This window comes from Osmerus eperlanus, chromosome 23 (genome assembly GCF_963692335.1).
Source record: "Osmerus eperlanus chromosome 23, fOsmEpe2.1, whole genome shotgun sequence".
NCBI classification, from domain to species: domain Eukaryota; kingdom Metazoa; phylum Chordata; class Actinopteri; order Osmeriformes; family Osmeridae; genus Osmerus; species Osmerus eperlanus.
The window spans coordinates 4,240,801-4,266,467 of record NC_085040.1 but is presented as its reverse complement, the minus strand read 5'-3'; the positions used below and the strand labels follow the sequence as shown (position 1 = coordinate 4,266,467).

The window sequence follows — 25,667 nt, the reverse complement described above, 5'->3', positions numbered from 1 at the left end:
GTTTTATGTCCTATGCACCAATCACCAAGATAATTTCCTGTATATGTAAATATACTTGGCCATTAAAAATAATTCTGATTCTGATTCTGACATGCGAGGCACAAACTCAGAAAACCTTATCTAGAGCATCACAGGTGTGTAATGGTGAACTATTGCTCAATATCCTCTCACACAAAACAGTTTTGTATAAGAAACAAAGTTGTCTTCATCAGATGTTTATATTTTTAGGCAAATACAAAATAAGAAAATAATTACAGCAATAATAGAAATACAGTATGCAGACAGTACAGTGGAGATAAAAAAAAGGTTGAAATGAGCTGAGACATTTAGCAGACGCTCTTATCCAGAGCGACTTACAGTAAGTACAGGGACATTCCCCTGAGGCAAGTAGGGTGAAGTGCCTTGCCCAAAGACACAACGTCATTTGGCAGAGCCGGGGATCGAACCAGCAACCTTCTGATTACTAGCCCGATTCCCTAACCGCTCAGCCACCTGACTCCTTTCATCCTTTTCCTTTGTTGTCTTTGACAGCAAAGTAATCGAAAGATTCGTACACCTGGACTTGACACTAAGAGGGGAAAAGAGAAAGAGAGGGTCGGTAATTAAGTCAAAGTGAAAAAGATCATCCCCCTGTTTAATTTTGTATCCCTATTAAGAGCTTAATTATGTGGGCAGATTTTTCCTATTAGTTAGTGCAGCAGTGACTCTGATGCAGGTGGTCACAGTTGATGTGCTTCATAATACTTAATCTCATTGGTGCAGCCATAAGCATCAAGTAAATAAATCAAATGCTATTAAATAATAATAATATTGAATTATTTGTGGTGGCAGATGCAAACATTCGACAGGCAGTACAATAGTCATTTTAAACAACCCACAGTAATCTGTCACAATATATTTCTTTCTATATTTAGTTAATGAGCAAATGAAGCTTGCCCGTGGGGTTCAAGCTCCAAACACCATAGTACATTTATTAGTCTGTAATAAACATCTTTCACTCATCCCAGGTCTCTCCTGATTGAAATGGGATTCCTGCTCTTTTGCGAGGGAACAAGAATGTGACATATGCATTTAATAATAATTGTGAACACACAGCTCTGCACTGAGTACTTTGAATATGCATACTGACCCACTGGGTAGATCCCCTGGAGGAATTGGTGCTCTGGCCATCAGACTCCTCTGACCCAGGGTGCGGAGCCTCGTATATCCCCATGGCTATATTCTCTGAATCCAAGACTAGAAGTATACAAAACATGCATCATAAAACAGCTATATCAACACCAAATTAGAGGACTGAGATTATGGTGCATTGACAGGATGAAGTCGATTGGGTGTTTACTGTGTTGTTTTCAGTAGTTCTTTTCAGAAGTCTTTGTGTAAAAATAACCAAAAGTGATTCCTAAATTACATTAAGGCCTATGCTCCACAAGTCGACAGTGTCATTAAATATTCATCATATCAGAAATGTCACAGTACATACCGTGTTTTCTAATCATAAAGCAGAATAGAGCAGCAAAGAAAAGGACAGCCAGGACAGCCAGAGAAATTATGATAAACAGGAGATGTGAGTGGTTGATTTCTTCTTCTTCTTTTCCTGTATATTAAAATAAATGTATGTGAATAATATAAAGGTTACTCTCTAAGTCTCTATATACTGCAACAGGAAATTGAGTATACACAAAAGCCATGAACATAAACCTATAGGTGTGTGTGTACGTGATGTTATACTCTGAGTCAGAGTTACACGTACAGCTTGTAAAAATATCTATAAGCCACTGTGTTGCGGGGGCCAGTAAAGTTATGATGGTGGGATCAAATGCCATTTAGATCGCAAGGGCTTCCATTGCTTAAATATTCCTGTTGTTTGCAACACAAGAAGGTTAACTCATTCATGTCTACTGTATTACCTTGGCTCAGCGCAGGATTCTTTTCTATTACACAATTTGCAATTTATATAAAGTGGTAGGGCGTTAGGGTATGCCTTTCCAATTGAGAATCTTGATGTCGAGGAACTTTGATCTCAACCTCCTCAATTTGAATGTCTTACATCTCTGCACAGTTAGCTCAGTCACATTTGTTCACACGCAGCTTGGACCCCTTAGCCTTACCTGGTATCACACAGGATGCATTTGTGGTTCCTTGCTCACCCCCATAGGCTTGTGTGTATAGACCTAAAATGTGCATTTGTTTTAATGCTTACCGTTTGTCATGTTAACTTGTTTGATGGTTGTAACTGTTATGTTGGTTCCATTCCCTCCTGATTGATGAAGCTTTGGTATATCTATGTTTACTTGACAGATGTATAAACCAGAGTCATTTACAGTGATGTTTGAGAGGGTCAGATTTGAGCATTTACAAGCTGCATGGTGCTGACATATTCCTCCTCTTAGACAATATGCATTCAATCAATGCTGTCAACTTCCCAAGTTTTAAAAACCAGAATATTCGGCTGCATGAAAATGTCTTTCCAATTGAGAATCTTGATGTTGATGAACTTCCATCTCAGCCTCCTCAATTTGAATGTCTTACATTTCTGCACAGTTAGCTTAGTCAGATTTGTTCACACGCAGCCCCGCATTCTGAACCGTTGGACAACCTATAGCTTGGACCCCTTAGCCTGACCTAGTATCACACAGGATGCATTTGTGGTTCCTTGCTCACCCCCATAGGCTTGTGTGTATAGACCTAAAATGTGCATTTGTTTTAATGCTTACCGTTTGTCATGTTAACTTGTTTGATGGTTGTAACTGTTATGTTGGTTCCATTCCCTCCTGATTGAAGAAGCTTTGGTATATCTATGTTTACTTGACAGATGTATAAACCAGAGTCATTTACAGTGATGTTTGAGAGGGTCAGATTTGAGCATTTACAAGCTGCATGGTGCTGAGCTTGTTCTTGACATTGCATTGATTCATTTATAGAGGAAGATGTAGAATCAATAGTAGTTTTGTTCTTTTTCCAGACAACTGTTGTTCTCTCTGAGTCCAGATTCCAGCAGCAGTGGATGTGAACAGTGTTTCCTTCAATGACTGTCACTTCATGAGGAGACTGGGTCACCACCAAGCCATGGATATCTGCTGAAGGTAAAGAGAACAACAGAACCTTGTAGTAACAAATCATCCATTGACGTTAGAATAAGGGTTACTGTACTTACGCAACACAGCATTCATTATCTGAGTTTGGTGTGTGTTGCAAGAATTACAATACAATTTATATTGCCTCAGTTGGGTTTGGAATCCCTATACTACAATCATAATACTAACAAGATCACCAAAGTTACGATGAGATTAAATGCAGAAGTTGAACTCACCCCAAGATGACAGAGAACAGAGAGAGAAGAACAGGCAGCCCACTACGTGCTTCATGTTTCTAGACTGATTTAAGGATGAGTTGTGTTACTTAGCCTTTAGGGGGCTATGGTGCTCTCGCTCTCGCTCTCTCTGTCTCTCGCTCTCTCTCAATCTCTTTCTCTCTCGCCGTCTCTCGCTCTCTCGGTGTGAGAATGACATTTGACATGCATTCTGCAACAAAATGTTGCTTGCATAGAAAGGTGTTAACCACAAAGCAGACCTGTCTTACTTTACTTACTGTATTGACCGTCACCACTTAATTTCATCCATCTTCTAAACTAAATTCACCAAAGTCTCTTTATGTGGCTTATGAATAGTTGCTAAATCTGTGAAAGTGACAGTGACTGTCATTTCTAAGTGACACTTAGAAATGACAGACATGTTCACTACAGGTAGCCTGTCTGGATAACCAATACACTGAAACAACAAAGCATAGGAAGAAAGTCAGGCAGATAAAAAAGGTATCCTTTATTGTGTTTTTTGATGCCCTGGATAGACAGGAAGTCACTGGGTGGAGTCTTTCTTCTGAATATAGGAACTATAGAAGCAGAGGGGAGATCCATCTAAACAAGTCAAATAATTGTCTATTAGGCTTGGGTTCCCATTTTCAGACGAGTGTTTTTTACAGTACAAAACAAACCAATACATAGAATAAATATCGATATATACTGATAAAGCCCCCTTAGGACAGGCTTTTACCTCAGGTTTGACTAAGGTGAGCTAGATCACACAGATTAACTAACTTAACATATCCTCCAGTTCTAACATTTCAAAGGTGTCCCACATTTTGTAGTAATCCAAACACAACCGTTTTTTCCTACACTTCTCCACTTCACACCTCCTACAATTATTACCTTTATTATTACAATCATTACTTTCCTCTTGTAGTTATCCATACCTGTCCAGGATAGCCTCTGAAAAAACGTGTTTAAATAAGTAAGGGCCATCAGCCACTCTGTCTAAGCCTCAATAATGGCACCTGAATCAGGCAAGTCAGACCTCTAACACTGGGTCCTCACACTACTGATTGTAGTACAGCAGAGGACAACAGGAACCAGTGACACTCTCCTCTTAGAGCCCCATCTAGTGGATTACTTGTATCACGACACTGCTAGGATGGCTGTATTGTTTGACAAGACGACACAATCCTAGCTCAGCCGGACCCTCAGAACAGTCAGTTACTGCTCTGTGGCCAGACCCGTTGGACGTTACTCCACACTCCGTAACATTACTCCAAAGAATAGACATGTGGAAATTGGATATTCATATTCTGTTTGGATCTGTAACTCAAGCACTGAGTCCAGTTGTTTGTATAATATTCCAGATTTCTCAGCAAAATAGTGTCCATTTATGATGTGTGTGACAGAAAGACAAAGTGAAAGAGAGACACAGATGAGAGAGGAGACTTCTGTTGACTAAAAACTACAAATATCTGTCTCCTGATATTCCACCACAACTATCCTGTATACTACAGCTACACATGTTAAAAATGGGTCACCTTACTCTAACAGTAAATGTACTAGATTGTTTATATAGTTGTACTGCAACAGTACAGTACAGTCATGAAAATGATGATCATGGCTCATTTTAGCTACTATAATGTCCACGCAACTTTAAGTCTGGGCTTAATGTACTACAAATATGTGTGATGTAATTAAATAGTTAGACATTGTTTGCTACCTACCGCAAAACAATGATTGAGGCTTGTAAATAACAAAAGCAATTTCATATTCCTATGAAATTCATTCAAGTAATATTCATTAATTTGTTCAATGAAGTCAATATTAATTGTATCAATCATTAACAATGCATTTCTAAAACAAAAGACAAAGGATGGCATTTGCCAATGATCGGGGAACAAGATAACGATCCCTGTGGACATAACTTAAAACGGAAAAAACTGTACTGAAAGTAATTTGGGTTGGAGAGGGTTGTGGATGGTTTCTTGGACAGGTGTGTTTGTCTTTTTCAACAGATACATCGGGCCCTTGTTTGCATTGACATGTTTTATACACTGGAGCTCTCTCTCTGTCTCTCTATTTTGCGTGTGTCAATATGGATTGAAAATAACAAAACAAATGGGCGCCAGGCACACGCAGGGAAGGTTAGCTGGGGCCAGTTGTACTGTTAAAGGGGCTAGTTACATTAAACTTTAGTGTTGTCAAATAGTTTTCTTCACTTAACACATTAACAGGCAAAATGCCATGTTTATAATTATTCAGACTCTACATATAGGGCCCCCCTCCTGCCGCCGCCCCAGAACCGCCCCTGGGCACACGTCCCTAGGATAAGACATCGGGTCAACGTTATTCACGGTATCCTTTTTTTTTGTTATTCACAGTATGAAATGTCAATGTGCGGTGACAACTGACGTCGTCAGCTGGTGTGTTACACACTCCGGTACAGTTGGTGGCGGTGTTCACCTATACGCCACCCGCCATCAAATCGAAGAAGAACACTATTTGTAGGTGAATGAGTAGAAAACATGTCAAGAAACAGAAGAATAACGTTAATATTTGGAGGATTTATAACGGCCATTGCCGCTGCATTTTATCCTATATTTTTTCATCCTCTCACGCACTCAGCTGACTACAGTAGGTTGATACGTTCAGAATGAAACTTAAGTAATAGCCTACAATCATAGTTGTGCAGGTTATTCGTATTGGATGCAGTGTTAAGAGTGCAGTAGGCTATACAAATTCTGCTTCCATGATGTAAAAATACTATTTTGTTTCGGCAGAACAAGTTCAGAGGGTAAACCGAGCAGGAATCAATCAAGCAGATATCCAACCAGTGGGTAAGTTTACTGAAACCCATCTCTAGTTTAAAAGTTAGGCCTATACTAAGTAACGCTATAACAGTTTGTGTCTAGGTAACAACGAATATATTTTCCCTGTTGACCTAGGTGTGAAGGTGTGGTCTGACCCCTACAAGCCGACAGGGAAATGATCCTACTGATTGGATGCAGAGGACTATTATCCCGATGAAAAAAAATTGAATGAAGATTATATTGAACGTCAAGTCTGTGCTAATGTGTATTTGAATAAAAGACAGAGAATGAGTGCATTTATAACTGCTTTCATGTTTATGGATGCGTACTTTATCCTATGAATAAAGTTTAAAGGCCTTGCCAGTGTGGACTCTAATGTTTTATCATAATGCAGCGCCTGCTTCCGCTCATATGACGCGATTGTCACGAAGGGCAATTCCCTTTATGTCCTCACGGTGGCACTCTTTGCCAAAGAGTAGACCTAACTGGAACCACAGGGACGGCTACCAGGCGTATGGCTCTTTTCCACCTGCTAGACCCCTACTCTTGCAGGCGGCCATTTAATAGAGTAGAAATTGCGTCAGGTATAAACCATGCCTATTATTAAGTAGGCCAGACCAAGCATCAAAGCTGTTTAAAGATGGCGTCCCGTTATTTATTTGTTAAAAATAAAGGAACATAGTATTAAACAGAGTATTGGAATTTTCAGGGGGCACAATAAGTGACACGCACACACACAGTAAAAAATACAAGCAAGTTATGCATCACAGAAAAATAACAATGAAAAGGCTATTATTTTGTGCCAGATTCGAAAACATGAAGAAAAACCAACAATGAAGAAAAACCAACAACAAACTTTATTGCCACCAACATTGTTGTGTGGCAATAAAGTTTGTATCTATCTATTTAATTTTGTACTTTAATATGTTTTGAGTTTTTGTTGATTGGACATTTTCTTTTGTATTTCAGATCTGTTTGGTTCACCTACACCTCTCTATTTGGCACCAGCACAACGGATTATTTTCTGTTTTCAAATAACAGGATATTTGATGCAATTTACAGTCTTTCCATATGCTTGTAGTTGTTGACTGGATGGGTAAAACTGGAGTATCCTTCTGTGGGTGCAAATCGGCAAAGTCCAAAGCAAACATTGCCACAAGCTCTCTCCCGTGCTATCACATTCACAGTCCATAACAACACCATCCCCTTGGAACCAAAAGAACAAAAGGAAATAAGTTAGGAGAACATTTTAATATTTTATTACATCCCCACAGAGATGGTGCATTTCAGAGCTGCCCTTAAAACGAAACTAGCCCACAAGTAGTACACTTAAAACTTTCAGTCAAGGTCAGCTGCCTGCAGAACCAACCGCCCGGCCAATAACAGTCATCCTTCCTCTCAGCCCCCAATCAACAAACCTCATTGTTTATGAACTGTTGTTATTGTTGGGTTTCGTTCAGAAAACTGACAAAATTCAAGAGCCCGGCTATGTAGGGGCGTCCAAAAGAAAGCGGAGACGGAAAAAACGAAATGAAAAGCAGAAATTCCTTTCATTCCCCAATGGTGTTTTCCAGATTCCTCAAACGACAGTTCCTGGAGCGTTTGAGTGAAGTAAAGCGACCAAGAGGAAATTGGAGCGCACGGCTAAAGGAAGAGAACTGCATTCCTGAGGGTGTGCGTCACAGACGCACAGAACAGAATGATTCCCAATCCTGTTCCTGGGCTAGACAAGTATTCAACAGGTACTGTCGCCCTACTGCTTCTTTAAGTCCCATCCGCGACAAATCAATTCTCATGACTGAAGCCTGCGTCACTCGACTCCAATTATGCAATATCTAATTGTCCAATTGTGAAAAGACCCTTTAACACATCCACACTATCACCAAAACTTTATTCTTTCAACATTTGCCAGTAGTAAATTAGGAAAATGCTATGCCTTTAAATACCACAGTGTATGTTGGTAGTTTATTATTAGTTTTATTTGGGCTCCTATTCAACTGAGTATGTAGATGTGTCCTTCAGCACAGCCACCCCAACAGGGTCATAACCCTCTATAAACCAACAACATGCCTCCATTATGTCTACTCAACAGTTTTATAAACATACTGTCCCTGGACTCTCAAACCATCACACAAATCACCTGTGCCCATTGGTCCCTTGGTGTAGCTCTTTGTTTCCAATGGAGCCTTTATTTTCATCTGCAGTTAGGTCCACATTCAACGTCCGCTGGTAATTGGCCAAGACTCCCACTAATTGCTATGGGAACGAGGGTTTGACAGACTAGCCGCAGGATAAGAGGGGTTGGAGAAACAGCAGGGTTGATTTAGGAAAGCGGGAGGGAACTGAATGGACATGCCACAGAAGCTCCAATGCCAACTGTTTTGAAGAGTGTGGATGAGCTGAAAGGTGAATATGGGAAGATACACAGTGACATCACAACACCAAACAATACAGTGACAATCTCAAATGGGAGATGTGTGTGTATGCGTGAGTGCCCATGTGTGACACAGTAAGAGTCCCCCTCCCCCCCCACCCACCCTTCTCAACCAGGACACTAAGCCAGTAATGAAAGATAGAGCTAATTTTGAGGAATCTTGTTTGTGTTCTGTTTGATTTACAGATCAAAGTGAGATGACTTGTATAGCTCTGTGGTGACAGTTTTGTTGTTGCTGCAGCTCCCAGTGGATTTTGAGATCCATGTACTAATGTTGAGGCCGTGAATGCTGACAATTCATCATTTATCATTGCCCATCAACATTCCATCCCCATCTCTTTCCGCTGACAATTAAAGATATCAATTCTTCCTCTTGAACAGAACAAATCGTTGCACTCAGAAACAATGTTTCAGAGTGCGGCTCTGACCATGGTTGGGTTGTCAACCTAAAGGCTGTGGAAACAGATAAGTGTAAGTACTTAGCAACGTCTGGAAAATAGCTCTTCTCCCAGTAGGGAGTCTAACAAGCCCCAGTGACTGTGTGGTCTAGGATGAAACAGCTATACTTGATCTCTTCGAATGCCCAGAGAGGAAAAAAAGAATGTTTGAAGAGCAAAGCCCCTGTTGTCCAAGTCAAATGGTAAACAATGACGCTGCCCTCGGGATGTCTGTGCTCGTGTTGAACGTTGTTCAAAAATGCACAAGCGCAGAACCGCAAATTGATGTGAATAAGGTTCAGTTTAGGTTGCAAAGTGCCTTTTGCTCTTGTGGCGGCATCACTGTTCTGTTTGTGGGCTTATGTATTTGTTGGTCTCAGTGAGGTTTTTAATTGAAGCAATGTGCTGGGTGAAAGAGGGTTGAGATTTGGATGACCCCGTGCCGGTTTCTCCCTACTCTTGTTGGTTTTTATTTTGAGAGAACTCATACAGTATTCCGAGGTCAGTTGTCTCACCATGACTGAGTGAAAAAGAGAGAGAAAGAGTGTGCGTGCACGCGGGTGTGTTAATTCATGCACTTCACTGTGTGTTTGTGTGTGCATGTGTGTGTCTCCGTCACTCCTCTTTCACTCTCCAACAGCTGACCTCTTTAGTGCTGACACTCACAACAACAAAAAACACTTCCAGAATGATTCATTCTCCCTTTAACGTACTGCGACCACATACAAATGGAAAGGTCTACACAAGAAGCTAGACTCAGGTCCTTAATTATGTAAAGTGTCTTTTAGCCAATGCCCAGTATGGTGTATACTATTCAATAGAAAGGAAAGGAAACATTGAAAGGAAAGGCCCCTTAGGAAAGAAGAGGGGCATGTTTAAGGCTACATTCTATAGAGGAGCAGTTCTATAGCTTAAATAGAAGGAGCAAAGGCCCCCATCTTAGACTTCAAACTTCTCACCCAGATGGAGAGTGGGACTTGAGAGGGCGTATAGAAGTCTTGGGGCCACATGTTTGTCCCCTAGCCTGTCATAAAGGTGTTGTGTGATTCATGATTGTAAAAGTAATAATAATAAGATCGCAATAAATAGACTATAATCAACATATACTTAAAGGGACAGGGGGGAAAAAATCGAAAGAAAAAATACATATTTTCCCTCTTACCTGTAGTGCTATTCATCCATCTAGATCGGCCCAGAGTTGACTGCCTTCTCTCAAATATAATGGAACTATATGGCACTCGGCTTGTGGTTCTATAGTAACGCATACTATTAATACAGCATAATGTATATGTACAGTATAATGTAATATAAAGTGCTTTGTTACTGTAGAAGACTATATTATGTGCGGTATAGCTGTAACCCTCTGAATAAAGTGCAGCGTAACAGATTGTGTCAAGTACAGTGCATTGTAGCTGTTGCTGACTGTTTGAAGTGCAGTGGAGCAGACAAAGTCACAAGCAGTGGAGCTTTAGCAGACTGTGTCAAGTGCAAGGCTGTGCTTTCAATTTCATTTTCAGTAATCCGTTTTTTATAAATCTGCCACAAACTTTATATCTGTATTTTATGAATCAGCAGGGGCTGTGTTGACTTGGGCCATCCCCGGTAGAGGCCGGAACTGCGGGCAATCAAGCCGTTCTGAAAAGACTTTGGGGGCAAAATGAGGGAAAGAAAACGAGAAGTGATTTATAAGTCACATTAGAACCTGACACTTTCATTTGCGAAAATAGCTCTGTGTCCTATCAAAGGCGTCGGCTACATTATATGCTATGGAAAACTCTTTAAAAAGGATTTTATATTCATTTAGCTGATTTTTATTCTTATTTCCTGGCAAGCAACATCTTGCCTTCGGTTGGAGGAACTAAATAAAAATAAACATTGAAGTCCCAAGAAGACATAATATATATGATAGACATATCAGAGAGATTCTTTTTTTTTACTGATATTGATAATATTGATATATATTTAACCTGGACCTATCAACAGGTAACCTGGACTTGACAACTTACTAATGAAATAAGAAGAAAGATGTGGACAACTGGTATGAGAATAGAACCATAGATGTTGAAACAGTTTGGAGAAAGTGTCACTGAGGTTGTTGTTTGTATTGGGACTCAACTTGTCAGTGATTCACAGTGCTGAGGCCTCCTCATTTCAAGGCTGTATAGACTATATCCTATCATTAGTGGTTTGTACAGGGAACTGGCTAATTCAATAAGTCAAACTTTGCCTTTCAACATACCACTGACAGGATAGAAGAAAACAGGCTAAATGAATGTTTATTATTGATATACAATTATAAGATTTCTTTTTTTAAAGTATCTATTTCTATCAAAGACACCACCCCTGAACCACACATGTATTCATCCTCTAAAGTACACACTAACACACACTCAAACATGCATGCACATGTACAGACACACACGGACACACACACGGACACACACACGGACACACGCGGACACACACACGGACACACATACGGACACACACATGGACACACACACGTTTTTTGGTTTCTCGAGGGTTTTCATTAGAGTCTTGCGGATGACAACAGAATATATGACTTGGCCAGTCCCGAGGATTCTGGGAAAGTAATGGAATTTTGGAACTGTTGACGGAACACAGGCTGGCTGTCCGCTCTTGGCCCAGTCCCGGCTGACGAATCCTGCTCATTGTGCAGACGGGTCGAACTGGCCAAGAACCAATCAGCTCGGAGAGTCCAGAGACGGGCAAACGGTGGGGCCAATCAGAGTTCGAGGTGGAGGTTCTGACACCACTGTGGGTGTCAGAACCTCCAGGGGGACCTGACCCAGAAATGTGACATTTTTTGGTCCGATCAGATCCAAGCTCAGCTCATATATGCCTGATGTCAAACAGTCTGCCCTGTCCCCTTTCTGATTAGAAGGGATCAGTAAAAGCTATAGTGGCAATGTTACCTTTAACAGAGCAGTCCTATTACATAGATGCAGACAACTATCCTATTTATTTGCAATCTGCTATCGTTTTTTGTGTGGTTATATTGTGTAAACGGCTTGAAAATTGCTTGAGTTGATTGTTCATATTTGTTGGAGGAACGTGCCAGAGTCTTTTGCCGTGTGTGCTTCCTCTTACCGATTACAAAATTGACGGGACCTTCCCAAACTAAAGTGACGGATTGCACCTGAGCCTGAAATAGTCTCTCCTTAGATTGTGGGGCTGCGTGGTTCTCTCCCCTCCTCTCCTCTCTCCTCCTCTCCTCTTTCCTCCCCTCCCCTCCTCTCCTCTCCCCTCCTCTCCTCTATCCTCCTCTCCTCCCCTCCCTTCCTCTCCCATCCTCTCCTCTCCTCCCCTCCTCTCCCCTTCTCTCCCCTCCTCTCCCCTCCTTTCCTCCCCTTCTCTCGCCTCCTTTCTCCTCCCCTCCCCTCCCCTCCCCTTCCCTTCCCTTCCCTTCCCTTCCCTCCTCTCCCCTCCCCTCCCCTCCCCTCCTCTCCTCTCCTCTCCTCTCCTCTCCCTTCCTCTCCTCTCTCCTCTCCTCTCCTCTCCTCCCCTCCTCTCCTCCATTCAGCACTCAACCACATGTTTCTCGTCAGAATCCCATGGCGGACAGCTTCCCAGCCCAGAGCTCTCAGTCCTCCTCTGGCCCCGCCCACTCCTCAGCATCCACAAGATCTACCCTGTAATTAGAGCGAAGGCTCGGACGGTTCGTTTTGGAACGGGGCCCCATGTCTCAGGTGGGGGGGGGGGGGGGGGGGGGGGGGAGGGGGGGCGGTGGATAAGGGGGAGGTAAAGAGGAAGGCATGATGTCATCGCTGGTTTGGTTTGGAACAGTCTCCTGCGGTGGTGGTGAGCTGCCTCTGGGCTCAGGGGGATGTGTGTACCGGTGTGATGAGGAGGTGGAGGGGTGGCGAATGGAGCAGAACCGAGACATGTGAAGGGAGGAGTTTATCTTTGGGAGCGAGTGTTCCTGAATCTGTGTGTGTGTGCGTGTGTGTGGCCAGTACATGTCTATGCGTGCGTGCGTGCGTGCGCAGATGAGTGTGGTTGGAAAACCATGGACTGTTTTAAATCCCATTTCGTCTTTGAATGTTGCTTTGGTCGGCGGAGGGTTTGAATGAATCATGTGGATGGGGGCAGAGGTATCAGATGGTGTGGTTTGGAGCCGGAGCAGTTGTGAGAGGAGGCCGGTCCAGGCTTGTGGCTTCTGGAGTCAGAACGTAACGTACTGGACAATGTTGTCTTCTCCACTTAACATAGCAGGGTTTGTCTCATGGTGCAGATCCAATACAGTGTGTTAAGCACTATAAGATGTTTGTTGACGTTTGGGTTTGGCCTGCTCCTGGTGGGATCTTGTACTACTGTGTGTTGTACTTGAGACCGCTTTAGATACCACAGGAATCAGAATTATTTCTAGGATTGTTTGTCGGTGAATGTGTATATGTCTATGTAGGCCTTTGTATCTAAAGGCTACAGAATATGGGCTGATATCTAAAGGTTAGTCATTGTGTGTGCTACAAGTGCATGTAACATTAGATCAAATCATAGGACATGACTCACGTGTCTGTGACATGATTTCATTGCCATGTCACAGACACTTGTGTGTTGCAGGATATTGCGAGAAATGTCATGCACTTAATGTAATTCCACATATTTATTGCAACATTTGTTATCATTTGCCTCCAATAATATTTGGATGAAACCAAGGGTTGATGTGAGCAGAGCTACAATAACAGAGATTAAGTACACTTGGGTAATCGTGCAACGCTTTCGGACAAGAGACCGGGGGCCTTTGCCCAAGTAAACTCTGCTGAACACTGAGGAATTGGGCTCTGGATCTTCGCGGTGTAACCAGAGCGCTGGTCTGGGAATAGCCAGAGGGAAGCAAGGTCCGTGTGTTTCCCCCCAAAAAATCTTTATCTCCCGCGATACGTTAGCATGATTTGCGGTAGGATGGAGATGGTTTGCGATGGAGGGGAGCGAGGGGAGCGAGGGGAGCGAGGGAAGGAAGGACAAGCGGAGGAGCAGAAGGGGGTAAGTGGACGCAGGACTAACAAGAACGGTTAAGTCAGGGAAACAAGCCACGGGAAACCCTATACCTCTCCATGGCAGGACACACACACTCTCTCTCTCTCTCTCTCTCTCTTTCTCTCTCTCTCTCTCTCTCTCTCTCCCCTTTCCTCTGTCTTTGTCACTTGCTCCTTAGTTCTTGGGCAGTTTCTCTGTTTATCTCTTCTTCACTTCGTCTGTTTGTCTCCCTTTTTCTTTCTTTCTTTATCTCCCCTCCTCTCCCCTCTCTTGTCCTACTCTCTATCTTCATCTCTCTCTCCGCCGATACAGCGGAGAGAGTGGAGAATGGTACACCACGGCAATAGAAAAGGCAGGCAACAAGAGAACAAAGAGCACACTCGACACTTGTTCTTTTGAGGAAATGCCAATGACCTTGTGTAGGGCTCGTATACTCCCCTGCCAAACATCATTCCCACCCTGTCCCCCTCTCTCTCTGCCCCCCACCTACCCACTCTTCTCTCTGTCTCCCTGTCTTGGTTCCCCCCCCCCCTCTCTATTCAGTGTGCTCTTTGTCTTTCTGCTTCTCTGTGTATCGTCTCTTTTCTGCTCCCCCTGCCCTTTCACGTCTCGTGTCTTTCTTCCCAAACCCCCCCTTTTCTACCCATTCTTTTTCGCTTGCATCCCCAGTCTCTGAACGCCATCCCTTTCTCTGGTTATCCTCTTCTCTCTCTTCCAATTCCCCTTTCTCCCGACACTCAATTGACATTGTGTTTTCTACGTCTCTTTCCTTATCTCCTTTCCTCTCTATTTCTCTCTCTCGTTTGTACTTGCACTTGGTATGCATCTCCATGTTCTGGGGAGTTCTGTTCATATACAATAAAGATAACCATGACCTTGTATATATATATATATATATGGACCCTCTGTCTTTCTCTCTCTGCTTCTGCCATATCATGTTCTATCTCTCTCTCCCTCTCTCTGCTTCCACCCTAGCTCTCTCTTCCCCCCTGTCTCAGAGTGGCACAGTGTGCCCGCGGCAGGGCAGCAGGGTGCTGTGTCCCCAGGCTGAGGGGTGGGCTGGGACTTGGCGTGATTGGCACGGAGCCCAGACACACCTCCTGTGGCTCGCCAGCGCTTTCCTGCCTGGCAGCCTGGCCCTGAGCCTGGACTGACCCTTCTTCACACACACACCAACACACACACACACACACACACACAAGCCGTGTTTCCACTGAACCTTTAGTTCCTGTTGTGCCTTATGCTGCACGGTAGACATAAACGTGAACATGGACACTGAATGTATCTCTTGGTATTACTTATGTAAGTGTAACCGACCCAAAATGAATACACATGAGCGTACAAGCTCGCATCTTAGCCCAACGTCTAGCTCATTTGCATAATACATGACCTTCAACCTGAGGCTGTTATGATTGGCTGTTAGAACATAAATAAGTTATGGACGGCCTAGGTCCATATACTACAATGACCGTAACTACTTTTCAAGAAACGAAAAGGTTCCTGCAACCCATTGTTAGAGAGAAAGACAGTCGGTGTTTTATCAGTGTTCTGGTTCTCCTTGGAAGTGACCATGTCACTTTTTCCATGTTATGGTCAACTTGCTTGTAGTGCTCTCTCTTGACCTATTTTTCCAACCCTCCTTGGTGATACTTTAGGTTTCTTTCCTTCTCTCTGCTGACAACAGCTTCCATGTGCTCCAGGGAACCCGACAAACAACCATCCAGTAGCCAGACGGAGAAAAATAAAAGAGTCGGTCACATATCAGATCCTCAGAAGAAGACGACTGTAAATAACGATTATGGAGATGACGTGGATGAACTCGCCACTGGCCTCAATGCCCAGAAGGTTCCATGACACTTGGATGACAGTCTTTTGCGGTTTGGAGCGATGAGGTCATCCCTCCCCCCAAAAAAGATCATGACATCATGGTTTGGCACATCACAGCTCTCACTCAATCAAAATCCGGGAATCAGAGGCAGCCCACAAAAAAAAAAAAAAAAAAACCAAGAGAAAAGAGGGGGAAAATACGGGTCGGTTTTTATTCAAAGGTAACAGTCCGTTCTGAAAGGATAACGAGGGGAAGTTGAGAGATAGTTCAAGCGCACGCCGAATAAAGATACTGAGCAGACAGGTTCATTGTTCTGTGGTGTGTTTTCCGGAAAAATCTTTTTTCAAAGTGATATCACTTTGGGCTAACACTCTCCAACACTCAGGTTGAGGACAGGGATAGTTGAATCTGTAAGCAAGGACCCAGCTGTCTCTACAACTCTTGTCTCTCTTTGTGTTTCTACCGGGGTCATCAGATGACTTTTCGGCTGTTGATGGCACCCTGTCACACCGGCTGCCTGACCCCTGACCTGTTCTATTCAGGTATCTTTCTTGGAACAAGAAGACCTGTCACACAAACGCTCCCAACACGCGATCGTTTCCATGTAACCACCACAACACACACACGTCATAATACACACACGCGTCGCAAGTCACGACACTATTCGAGGACCTAGTCATTGTGTACCTGCAGATTTGTTAGCAGTTGTTGAATCAAACATTGTAGAGAAGGAAAGTGAGATCAAATGTAGATCGAATCTTTGAAAACAAAGACAGACATTTCAGTCTTTATTAAAGAAGCTGTACTCATGGCAGGAAGTGGTCTGTAATCCAGGTTTTTTGAGGCTGTTTGGGAATTGATTGGGGGGGGGGTGGCATCCCATTTGTTTGTTTGCCTCCAGACGTGATGAAGAGCAGATTAAGAGATTTATCTTAGGGGGGTGAGGCGGGGGGGGGGTTAAATCCAAGGCCATTAACACATGCGTGACCAAATAAACAAATAAACACATCTGAAATCCGAGCAAGGGATGAAGTCTGACGTGACATTGGGCTTCCTCCACGCTCCTGTCATGAATGTGTTGGGCTCTTCGCGTGAAACAATGGACGGAGGGACGAGGCCGAGCTTCATCTGACGTAGAGAGGCCATCTGCAACCCCCTCCCCCTGGGCAATGTGTGGACTCAGAGATCTGTTGTGAAGATGTCTGATCGTCTGGGTTCCCTCTTTCCTCTAATCTTAACTGAGCTCCTCCAGACTCGTTCCTGCGTCGAAAAACTTCAATCTGTACTTCTGTATTATCCTCGCACGCAACGACCCCCCCCAAAAAGATTCATTTTGGAGTCGTATATATACATCTTAAATGTTTTTTGTTTGTTTTTAGCGTTGTATACATGTCATCTAGAGCTTTCTGATTAAAGTTCTAGATTAAAAAATCTTATGGGTTAGGTTAGCAATCTAATTTGATTGGCTGCAAGTCATTTCACATGAACTAACAAGAGAGCGCAGGAAAGAGAGACAAAGGGGGGACAGAGGGAGGAGGGAGGAGTGAGAGAGAGAGGGAGAGAGGGGAGGGGACAGAGGGAGGGACGGAGGAGGGAGAGAGGGAGAGAGGGAGGGAGGGACGGAGGGACGGAGGGAGGGGAGAGAGGGAGAGAGGGAGAGAGGAGGGAGGGAGGGAGGGAGGGAGGGAGAGAGGGGAGAGCCCGAGCCGTCCCTCTCTGTCTGCTCACACATCTTCTCTTTCTTCTTTCATTAGAAAACAGGACAGGCCCCCCCTCCCCCCTCCTCCCCCTCCGCCACGCTTTGGGGAAGGTGGCATTGAAGTTGGAGGAGGGGGGGGGGGAGGCAACGAACGCCAAGCTCACATCCAGATTGCGGACTGCTTGGCCGGACTCGCAGCTCTTTTGTAATGTATATGGCGTCAGCGAGGGCCGTGGGTGTGTGTGTAGGAGGGGTGGTGGTGGGGTGAGGGGGGGTAAATCACCTGACAGCCCATTGTTGGGAAGGGGTTAGTGCTCGTCCTGCTGCGGGAGCAGGTTGGACGCATTGTTTATGGAAATGGTATTTGCCAGTCGGGGGTCGAGAGGGAGCGTGTGTTTGGCGGGAAGGGGGGTTAAGGGGGGGGACGCCGACCCCAACAAACGCCCTGACCCAAGCAGATGGCCAGGCAGGATCTCTGCTGAGCCAGAATTAATAGCGTGTGCCATGTCACATTGTCTGGGACATGCCCCCCCCCCCCCACCACCACCCCCTTCAAAAAACCTCCCTCACCCCCTCCTTCTCTGAACACGCCTCTCTCTCATGGCTTCCCTCTATTTTTCTCTTTCCTTCTTCCATACTCCACCCTCCTCTCTCCGCTCTCCCTACACACACACTCAGCCCTACCTTCCTCCCTCCACCCTATTCTACATTTCTTGTCCTCTACCTCGACCCTTCCTCCCTCTCTCCAACAGCTGGATCCACAGTCTCCTTGAGCTACCCCGTAGAGGACCCGGTGCCAAACTTGCTCATACAAACCCTTTTTTTTTTTTGCTCATTCATTCATCCATCCATCCATTCATTCCTCTCTCATTCATCTTCCTCTCAATGGCTCCATTAGACAGGTCATTCACAGGTCTGCACATTCAGGGGAGCCTTTATTGGCAGACAAATATGGCACCTGCGTTTCTGAAGCTCTCTTTATCGAATCGACCGCTTGCCCCCGTTTCCTCTATCGTTTGTTCATCCTCACCCATTCACTCACGTCACTAGCCCATTCAGCCTCTCACTCTTTCACTCACTCACTCACACACGCGGACACGAGACACACAAACGCATGCACCCGTTTCCTTTGCCACCCATTTGCTCACTGTCTGCTTGCTCTGTTTTCGAATCCTGCTCAATACGCGGCCCTCCTCCCTCCTCGTCAAACAGCGTTCACCAAAGCACACTTGTCTCCGCTGGGCTTGTGGAGAAATGGTCATGTGACAGACCACGCTATCTAGTCTGGGGCGTAGTTCCTCCGCAAACATTTCCAGGGCCCCTCTTTCTCTCTCTCTCTCTCTCTCTCTCTCTCTCTCTCTCTCTCTCTCTCTCTCTCTCCTCTCTCTCTCTCTCTCTCTCTCTCTCTCTCTCTCTCTCTCTCTCTCTCTCTCTCTCTCTCTCTCTCTCTCTCTCTCTCTCTCTCTCTCTCTCTCTCTCTCTCTCTCTCTCTCTCTCTCTCTCTCTCTCCTCAGGAGCCACAGGACGGCTGCCAGAAATGGGAAGGGGATGAGGGGGGGGGTGGACCGGCTGCCCCCTCCAGAGAACCCCCCCTTCCTAATCACCAGAGCTTTTCCTGCCTCCCCTGCCCTCGCCCCCCCCCCCCTCCCCTTGACGACCATGACAGCCTGGGAGATGGAAGAGGCTGGGGGCCAGGGGAGGTCACGGCCCTGGTGCAGTCACTTGGCTCGCACTCCCGGAGAGACACTCGGTATGCCTTCCTATCACCCTTTCCTCTCCTGCAAGCGGCTCGGAGAGAATGTGTGTTTGTCGATGCGTCTAGTGGAGAGTTTGAAGAGAATTAGAGGGAGACAGAGAGCATATTTCTGTTTATCTGACTGGGTGAAAGACACTCAGTTATCTTGGTGTTGTGTGTGAGAGCTGGTGTGTATGTGTGTGTGTGTGAGCTGGTGTGTATGTGTGTGAGCTGGTGTGTATGTGTGTGAGCTGGTGTGTATGTGTGAGAGCTGGTGTGTATGTGTGTGTGTGTGAGCTGGGTGTGTATGTGTGTGAGCTGGTGTGTATGTGTGTGAGCTGGTGTGTATGTGTGTGAGCTGGTGTGTATGTGTGTGAGCTGGTGTGTATGTGTGTGTGTGTGAGCTGGTGTGTATGTGTGTGTATGAGAGCTGGTGTGTATCTGTGTGTGTGTGAGCTGGTGTGTATGTGTGTGAGCTGGTGTGTATGTGTGTGAGCTGGTGTGTATGTGTGTGTGTGTGAGAGCTGGTGTGTATGTGTGTGTGTGTGAGCTGGTGTGTATCTGTGTGTGTGTGAGCTGGTGTGTATGTGTGTGAGCTGGTGTGTATGTGTGAGAGCCTGGTGTGTATGTGTGTGTGTGCAAGCTGGTGTGTAGTGTGTGAGCTGGTGTGTATGTGTGTGTGTGAGAGCTGGTGTGTATGTGTGTGTGTGCAAGCTGCTGTGTATGTGTGTGTGTGCAAGCTGGTGTGTGCGTGTGAGAGCTGGTGTGTACGTGTGTGTGTGCAAGCTGGTGTGTATGTGTGTGTGTGAGAGCTGGTGTGTATGTGTGTGTGAGCTGGTGTGTATGTGTGTGTGTGTGTGCGAGCTGGTAGGCAATACATCATTTTCTACAATGGAGAGTTTCAGTAAACCGTGTAGGGAGGACGGTCTTACTGGGTGAGGTCACTGGAGTTTGCAGGATAAAGATTAAAATATAAGTTTTGATTGATTTTACAGGAAAGTGTAAATAGTCCAAATATATCAGTAGTCTATGTTTTTTTGCTGTTTACAAGGACAACCTATGCATTTAATATGGATGTTATCCATTATGTGATCAAAGTTGTTTCGAAATGATTAACTGAATGTCAGCAGTCCATGGTCAAAAGAGGGCAACAGGCCAAACCAACGAGTTCTGAGTTTCCCTTCAAGCATACTGGATCTGAAGATCCCACAGAATTTACACAAAGTGGAAGAGATTGACTTTTGTTGGAAACTTTCATTGTTATGACATTTGCTGGACTTTTTCTTGTTATTCTTTCTTATGGTTTTCTTTTTTTCAGGAATTCACTTCAATCCCCCTTGCTAAAAAGAAACCTCCCCTAATAGGACATTCTCTGTCCACAACTACTAAATTGGATCTTCAGAACTGGAAAATGATATTTCAACCACATCCTAACAACAAACAAAATATTTTGTGGTGAGGTTTTTGAGAAATAACGTATTCTCACCATGCTCCACATTTATCAGAATTCCACTACATATAACATGAAGTGTTAAAATATCTTAAGAATTACACAAATGCTCTGCATAACACCTTATAATTTATGGTACAAGTTGTAGAACGAACTAGTTGTCCAATGGAAAGATTGTCTTGCCACATGGTGCATGAGTCACTAGTGTCTTAGCATGAAGATAGCTGCTGATTCCTGTGCAGACTAATTGGAGGATAATTGGGCCGATTTAGAGTCTGAATTGGCCCTTGTGTTTGCGGGGCGTTCCCGACTCTGGGTTGATAGTAACAGATTATCTGACCAAATAATCCTGTAGTGTGAGGGGTTACCAGACGTAATCTTCTAAGAGTCTCCCTGATGTTGAACCACTTGAAATCCTGCAGTGAAAAAGGAACAGTGATGGAATGTTATGGAATGTTATTGGCAGATATCCACAATAGCCAATGAGATACAAATGACCATGAACCATTACTAACCATACTTATGTATAACAGAAGAATGGCAAACCAAATCCATCAATAAACTTTTGTCTCTTTTTATTATGGCAACAGTATGAGTGCTTTATAATGTATTCTGTCATTCTGACTGTGGTCTCTCACATTTTCTTAATCGGTTAAGTTTGGAAGATTCCTAGTCTGAATTAACACATAACCTATTGTACTGGATCATAATTTTCACCTCTTGAATTGTGACGTTAGGCAGTAGGCCTACTTGTCAGATAATGTATAACGTGTAAACCCAGACGCTACACAGCTCTCCACTTTGAGTCCAGAAGTGGATGAACATTTCTACCCTGATATAGTCAAACTAAAAACAAATAGCAAAGTACCTAACTACTACAACAGAAAACAGAAACAGAACCACTTTTTATTGGAAATAAAGTGTGTAGATCTGCTAATAACCCTCCTGTCTTTTGATGTACAGATCCTTCTAACTTAAGAACCTATTTTCAAATCTGGCAAAGGTAAATGCATGTAATGGGTCACGTGTAAGGGGACAGAATGTAAGGTTAAAACAGTCTTCAACGGGGAATTAAGGCTAATATTGATGGAAATACATCTCTGTTTTCACACTGATGTCCTGAAGTCTTAAAGCAGACAGAAATCTTACATTATTCTCTCTGAGGGAAAGTTCATTTTGTTCCGCAGGGACACAAACAAACACGATGCGATCCTTGCCAGAGAAATGTGACCGGTGCCAAAGGCACATCTGGTTTACTTGTGAATGTCTGCTTGTGTTTGGAGATGCCTCCTAATCTGCTTATCATTTTCTATGGTGTCCGTCGGAAGACCAGGCATCTTCAAAAGCCACCACACAGCCAACACTTGTATCTGCACTGACAACATTTAAAGTCCCCCCCCATAAAAATATATAAATGTGACAAGAATAATGCATTTGACACATTACATGTAATGCAGAACTCATGATTAACTGTTTTGTAATCAGTCTTTGGGGCCCAAAGCGACAGTTTGAACTCTGAAAAGTATCACACTATGAAAAGACCAGTCCGAACCCACACTTCTTATAAAAATAGGCTGAGTAGAAAATATTTTGACAAATGAGTTTGCTGACCGTTGTTTGACTGTGATATCAATGGTTAAGTCCATTCATTATTTTATGTGATGCTGACATGATTCTGAAATGTGTGACTCATTTCATAAATACCCACACTTAAAATACATTTATCAAGTGGATTTTTTATCACTGTCTGTGTTTCTAAGTAAGTTTTGGGTTGAGTAATCAGGCCAAAGAAACTCTCATTAGGGCAATAAATTAAAATATCACAGTTTGTCACGGCCACAGCCGTGCCCCCCCCCCCGGTTTCAGTTTTTTGTCCTGCCCTAGTGTTTCCCTGTCATTGTCTTCACCTGTTCTCGTTAGTGTTATTGTGTCCACCTGTGTGTCGTTTGGTTCTGTGTATTTAGGTTTCTGTTTTGTGTCCAGTCTTTGTCTTGCCCTTACAATACCTGTCCCTGTGAGTGCCCTATCTGTTCCCCGTTTTTGAGAATTAAAACCCTTGTTTCGACCATGCCTCGCATCTCTCGTGCATTTGGGTCCTACCCCTCCTCACACCCTGACAGAAGGACAAGACCACAAATGGACCCAGCAGAGAGTTCCCTGAACCCTTTTCTAGGGACCCGACTTTCCTTTGGTGGACAAAGTCCGGGTTCCTACCCCGGCTCCAGCCCCAGCCTGAACCCCGACTCCAGCCTCGGCCCTGCCCTGGGCCCCTGCCTCATTCTGAGGTTGTGCCGCCCTGCGCCCGGACGAACAAGGTTGCGCCGCCCAGCACCCAGACCACCAAGGCTGTTCCTGCCGGGGAGTCTCGGCCGCCGGTACCCGGCCTCGGTCCTGCCCTGTACCCCAGCCTCGTTCTTGCCCTGTGCCCCAGCCTCGGTCCTGCCCTGTACCCCAGCCTCGGTCCTGCCCTGTGCCCCGGCCACCGCCTCCTCCGCCAGAGGATGTCTGGCCACCTCCTCTGCCCGAGGACTCCTGGCCGCATCCTCCTCTGCCCGAGGACTCCTGGCCGCAGCCTGCCACCGTGCCCGTGCTCCCATGCGCCCCCTCGTCCGCGCCCCCTCGTCCGCGCCCCCTCGTCCGCGCTCCCAGGCGCCTCCTGTGCCCGTCCCCTGTGCCCGTCCTGCCCCCGGGTGGTTCCCTGGACCTGCTCCGGCCTCCGGGCCGCCTGCCTTCTGCCCTGCCTCCGGGTCGACCCCCGGACCTGCCCCGGCCCTCTGCCCTGCCTCCGGGCCGACCTCCGGACCTGCCCCGACCCTCTGCCCTGCCTCCGGGTCGACCCCCGGACCTGCCCCGGCCCTCTGCCCTGCCTCCGGACCTGCTCCGGCCTTGTGGGACGTCCGGTGACGTCCCTTGAGAGGGGGGTACTTTCACGGCCACAGTCGTGCCCCCCCCGGTTTCAGTTTTGTCCTGCCCTAGTGTTTCCCTGTCATTGTCTTCACCTGTTCTCGTTAGTGTTATTGTGTCCACCTGTGTCGTTTGGTTCTGTGTATTTAGGTTTCTGTTTTGTGTCCAGTCTTTGTCTTGTCCTTACAATACCTGTCCCTGTGAGTGCCCTATCTGTTCCCCGTTTTTGAGAATTAAAACCCTTTGTTTCGACCATGCCTCGCATCTCTCGTGCATTTGGGTCCTACCCCTCCTCACACCCTGACACAGTTATTCAGTCTCAGTCGAACTATCATTGCTAGCTTTCTCAGATCAGTAAAGATCCCTTTTTCACAACAGTCCTTTGTCACACAAAAGGGAATTCAGCGCCTATACTGTACTAGATATAGGATAGAATTAACTCAATATGAACCGTAGGAGAGAGTTCACAACACAACATTTAACTTTGTCTTTTTCATGAAAGACTGTGGAAACCCAGGGGTGCGTGAAAGCGATAGGAAAATTGACATTCAAAACACACAATTCCCTCGACACGAACCACAAACGTATCACCCCCTCGTTGTTTTGACAAAACAGAAACCCTGTGATACTATACTGCCAGGGGACTGGAGCAGACAGCTGTGTGATGGCAGATTTGATTGGGAGGTGAGATGGGATTAAGGAGCACAGGGTCTCTTGAAGTGCAGTGTTTGGACAAACGGTCCCTCAAACTGACCCCACGCATCCTGGGGTTTCTACAGTCAGACCAAAAGGGACATCCTTGGTTTTGCCGAGAACTCTCACTGACACCGGCAAAACCAGTTATAATTCATGACTGTGATCTTGTGATGTGCCGGGGATGGGACTCACCCAGAGAGTAGGCCTACGATCTTATCTGATGTTATGACAGAGCCGACAGACCAGAGGCACTTTATTTACAGGGAAGGAAACACGTGGGGTTTTAAAGTTCAAATATGGCTTTCCTGTCTGTTCCTGCCCTTCTGCCTATCAGTCTGACATATGATTGTCTGCTGTATGTCTGTCTGCACATTTACCTTCCTCTGTGTGTCTGTCTGCCACATGAGAGAAATCTGACTGGGTCTCTTGGTTTGTCTGGTGATTCAGAAGTTTTGAAACCACCCATTTCACTAAAGTCCCCAAGGAATCGAGTGATTCAAGAAGTGACTTTAACAGTTGGTAACTGCAATTTCTTATCTTTCTTAACCCCCTATTAAATCTCTTTTGTTTCAAATATGCACTAATAATGATTAATTACTTCCCTAAACTGGATAAATGCGAAATTTGGAGGCTTTGAAGTGAAGAAAAAAAGAAATCCTTCATTCTCATTAATTTGAGTATTTCAGCTTGGCACTGAACCGACTGAGCTTTGGAAATACTGCTGTCTTCATCTCCTGTTGTATCTCGCACTCCCAACATAATCTGTCCTTGCTTTTCCTGTCCCAACACAGATGTAACATCATAAGGACACAATGGAAATGATCAGTGACACGCCAATCATACTGACACAACCAATCGTGTGCTGTGCTCACACAGTTAAAAAGTTGGGTCTTTTCTGGGGAAAAGTCCTGGGGTTGGTGAAAGGAGACCAATTTCTTGTTTGGCAGCGGGTGCAGGCAGTCGAGTGAGAGGATTTATAGACTGAGCGCTCGTGGCTTAGTCATGATTGCTTGAATTGGCGGCTTACGTTTTCTTTATTGAGCTCCAGAGATGGTCCCCCTCCATTAAAAATAATCGTTTTGTACCTAACGAAAGAAAGGGGCAAGAGGAGACAGAGATTCAGCATAGAGCAAAAGCTGCTAAATCATGAAGAGCCCCTAATCAGAATCAAGCTTCAAGGTTCATTATCATCTTGAGTTTAATTATATTCTCATACTTGGTTTTTGTACAACTTTCAGAATAATTTTTCCAGTGTGCTTTCCAGAGTGACACGTTTCCAGAAAGCAGACAGAGATATGAAAATTACAAGAGGGGCCCACAAGGAAACATTAAATCATGTCTGTGAGCGTCCATAAAAATATGT

General features: G+C 44.8%; 1 protein-coding gene and 1 long non-coding RNA gene across 2 annotated transcripts; one reads left to right on the top strand and one right to left on the bottom strand.

Annotated features, from left to right (window-relative positions):
• Nucleotides 1–216: 216 nt before the first annotated feature.
• On the bottom strand, nt 217–2,367 carry LOC134010011 (uncharacterized). The gene is made up of 4 exons (XR_009928295.1): nt 2,201–2,367; nt 1,481–1,594; nt 1,130–1,236; nt 217–568 (listed from the first exon to the last, which is right to left on the bottom strand). It is a non-coding gene; the product is annotated as an uncharacterized LOC134010011 (long non-coding RNA).
• A 3,408-nt stretch (nt 2,368–5,775) lies between these two features.
• Nucleotides 5,776–6,478, top strand: smim20 (small integral membrane protein 20). The gene is made up of 3 exons (XM_062449546.1): nt 5,776–5,944; nt 6,091–6,147; nt 6,256–6,478. The coding sequence occupies exons 1-3, from the start codon at nt 5,836–5,838 to the stop codon at nt 6,297–6,299; spliced, it is 210 nt and encodes a 69-aa protein (XP_062305530.1). The 5' UTR covers nt 5,776–5,835; the 3' UTR covers nt 6,300–6,478.
• The last annotated feature ends 19,189 nt before the right edge of the window (nt 6,479–25,667 follow it).

Bases quoted from the DNA above. Each gene is read 5' to 3' on its own strand.
- smim20 (XM_062449546.1), top strand. From the start codon at position 5,836: ATGTCAAGAAACAGAAGAATAACGTTAATATTTGGAGGATTTATAACG. The intron at 5,945-6,090 runs GTAGGTTGATAC...TTGTTTCGGCAG, and splicing joins CACGCACTCAGCTGACTACA to AACAAGTTCAGAGGGTAAAC. The intron at 6,148-6,255 runs GTAAGTTTACTG...CTGTTGACCTAG, and splicing joins AGCAGATATCCAACCAGTGG to GTGTGAAGGTGTGGTCTGAC.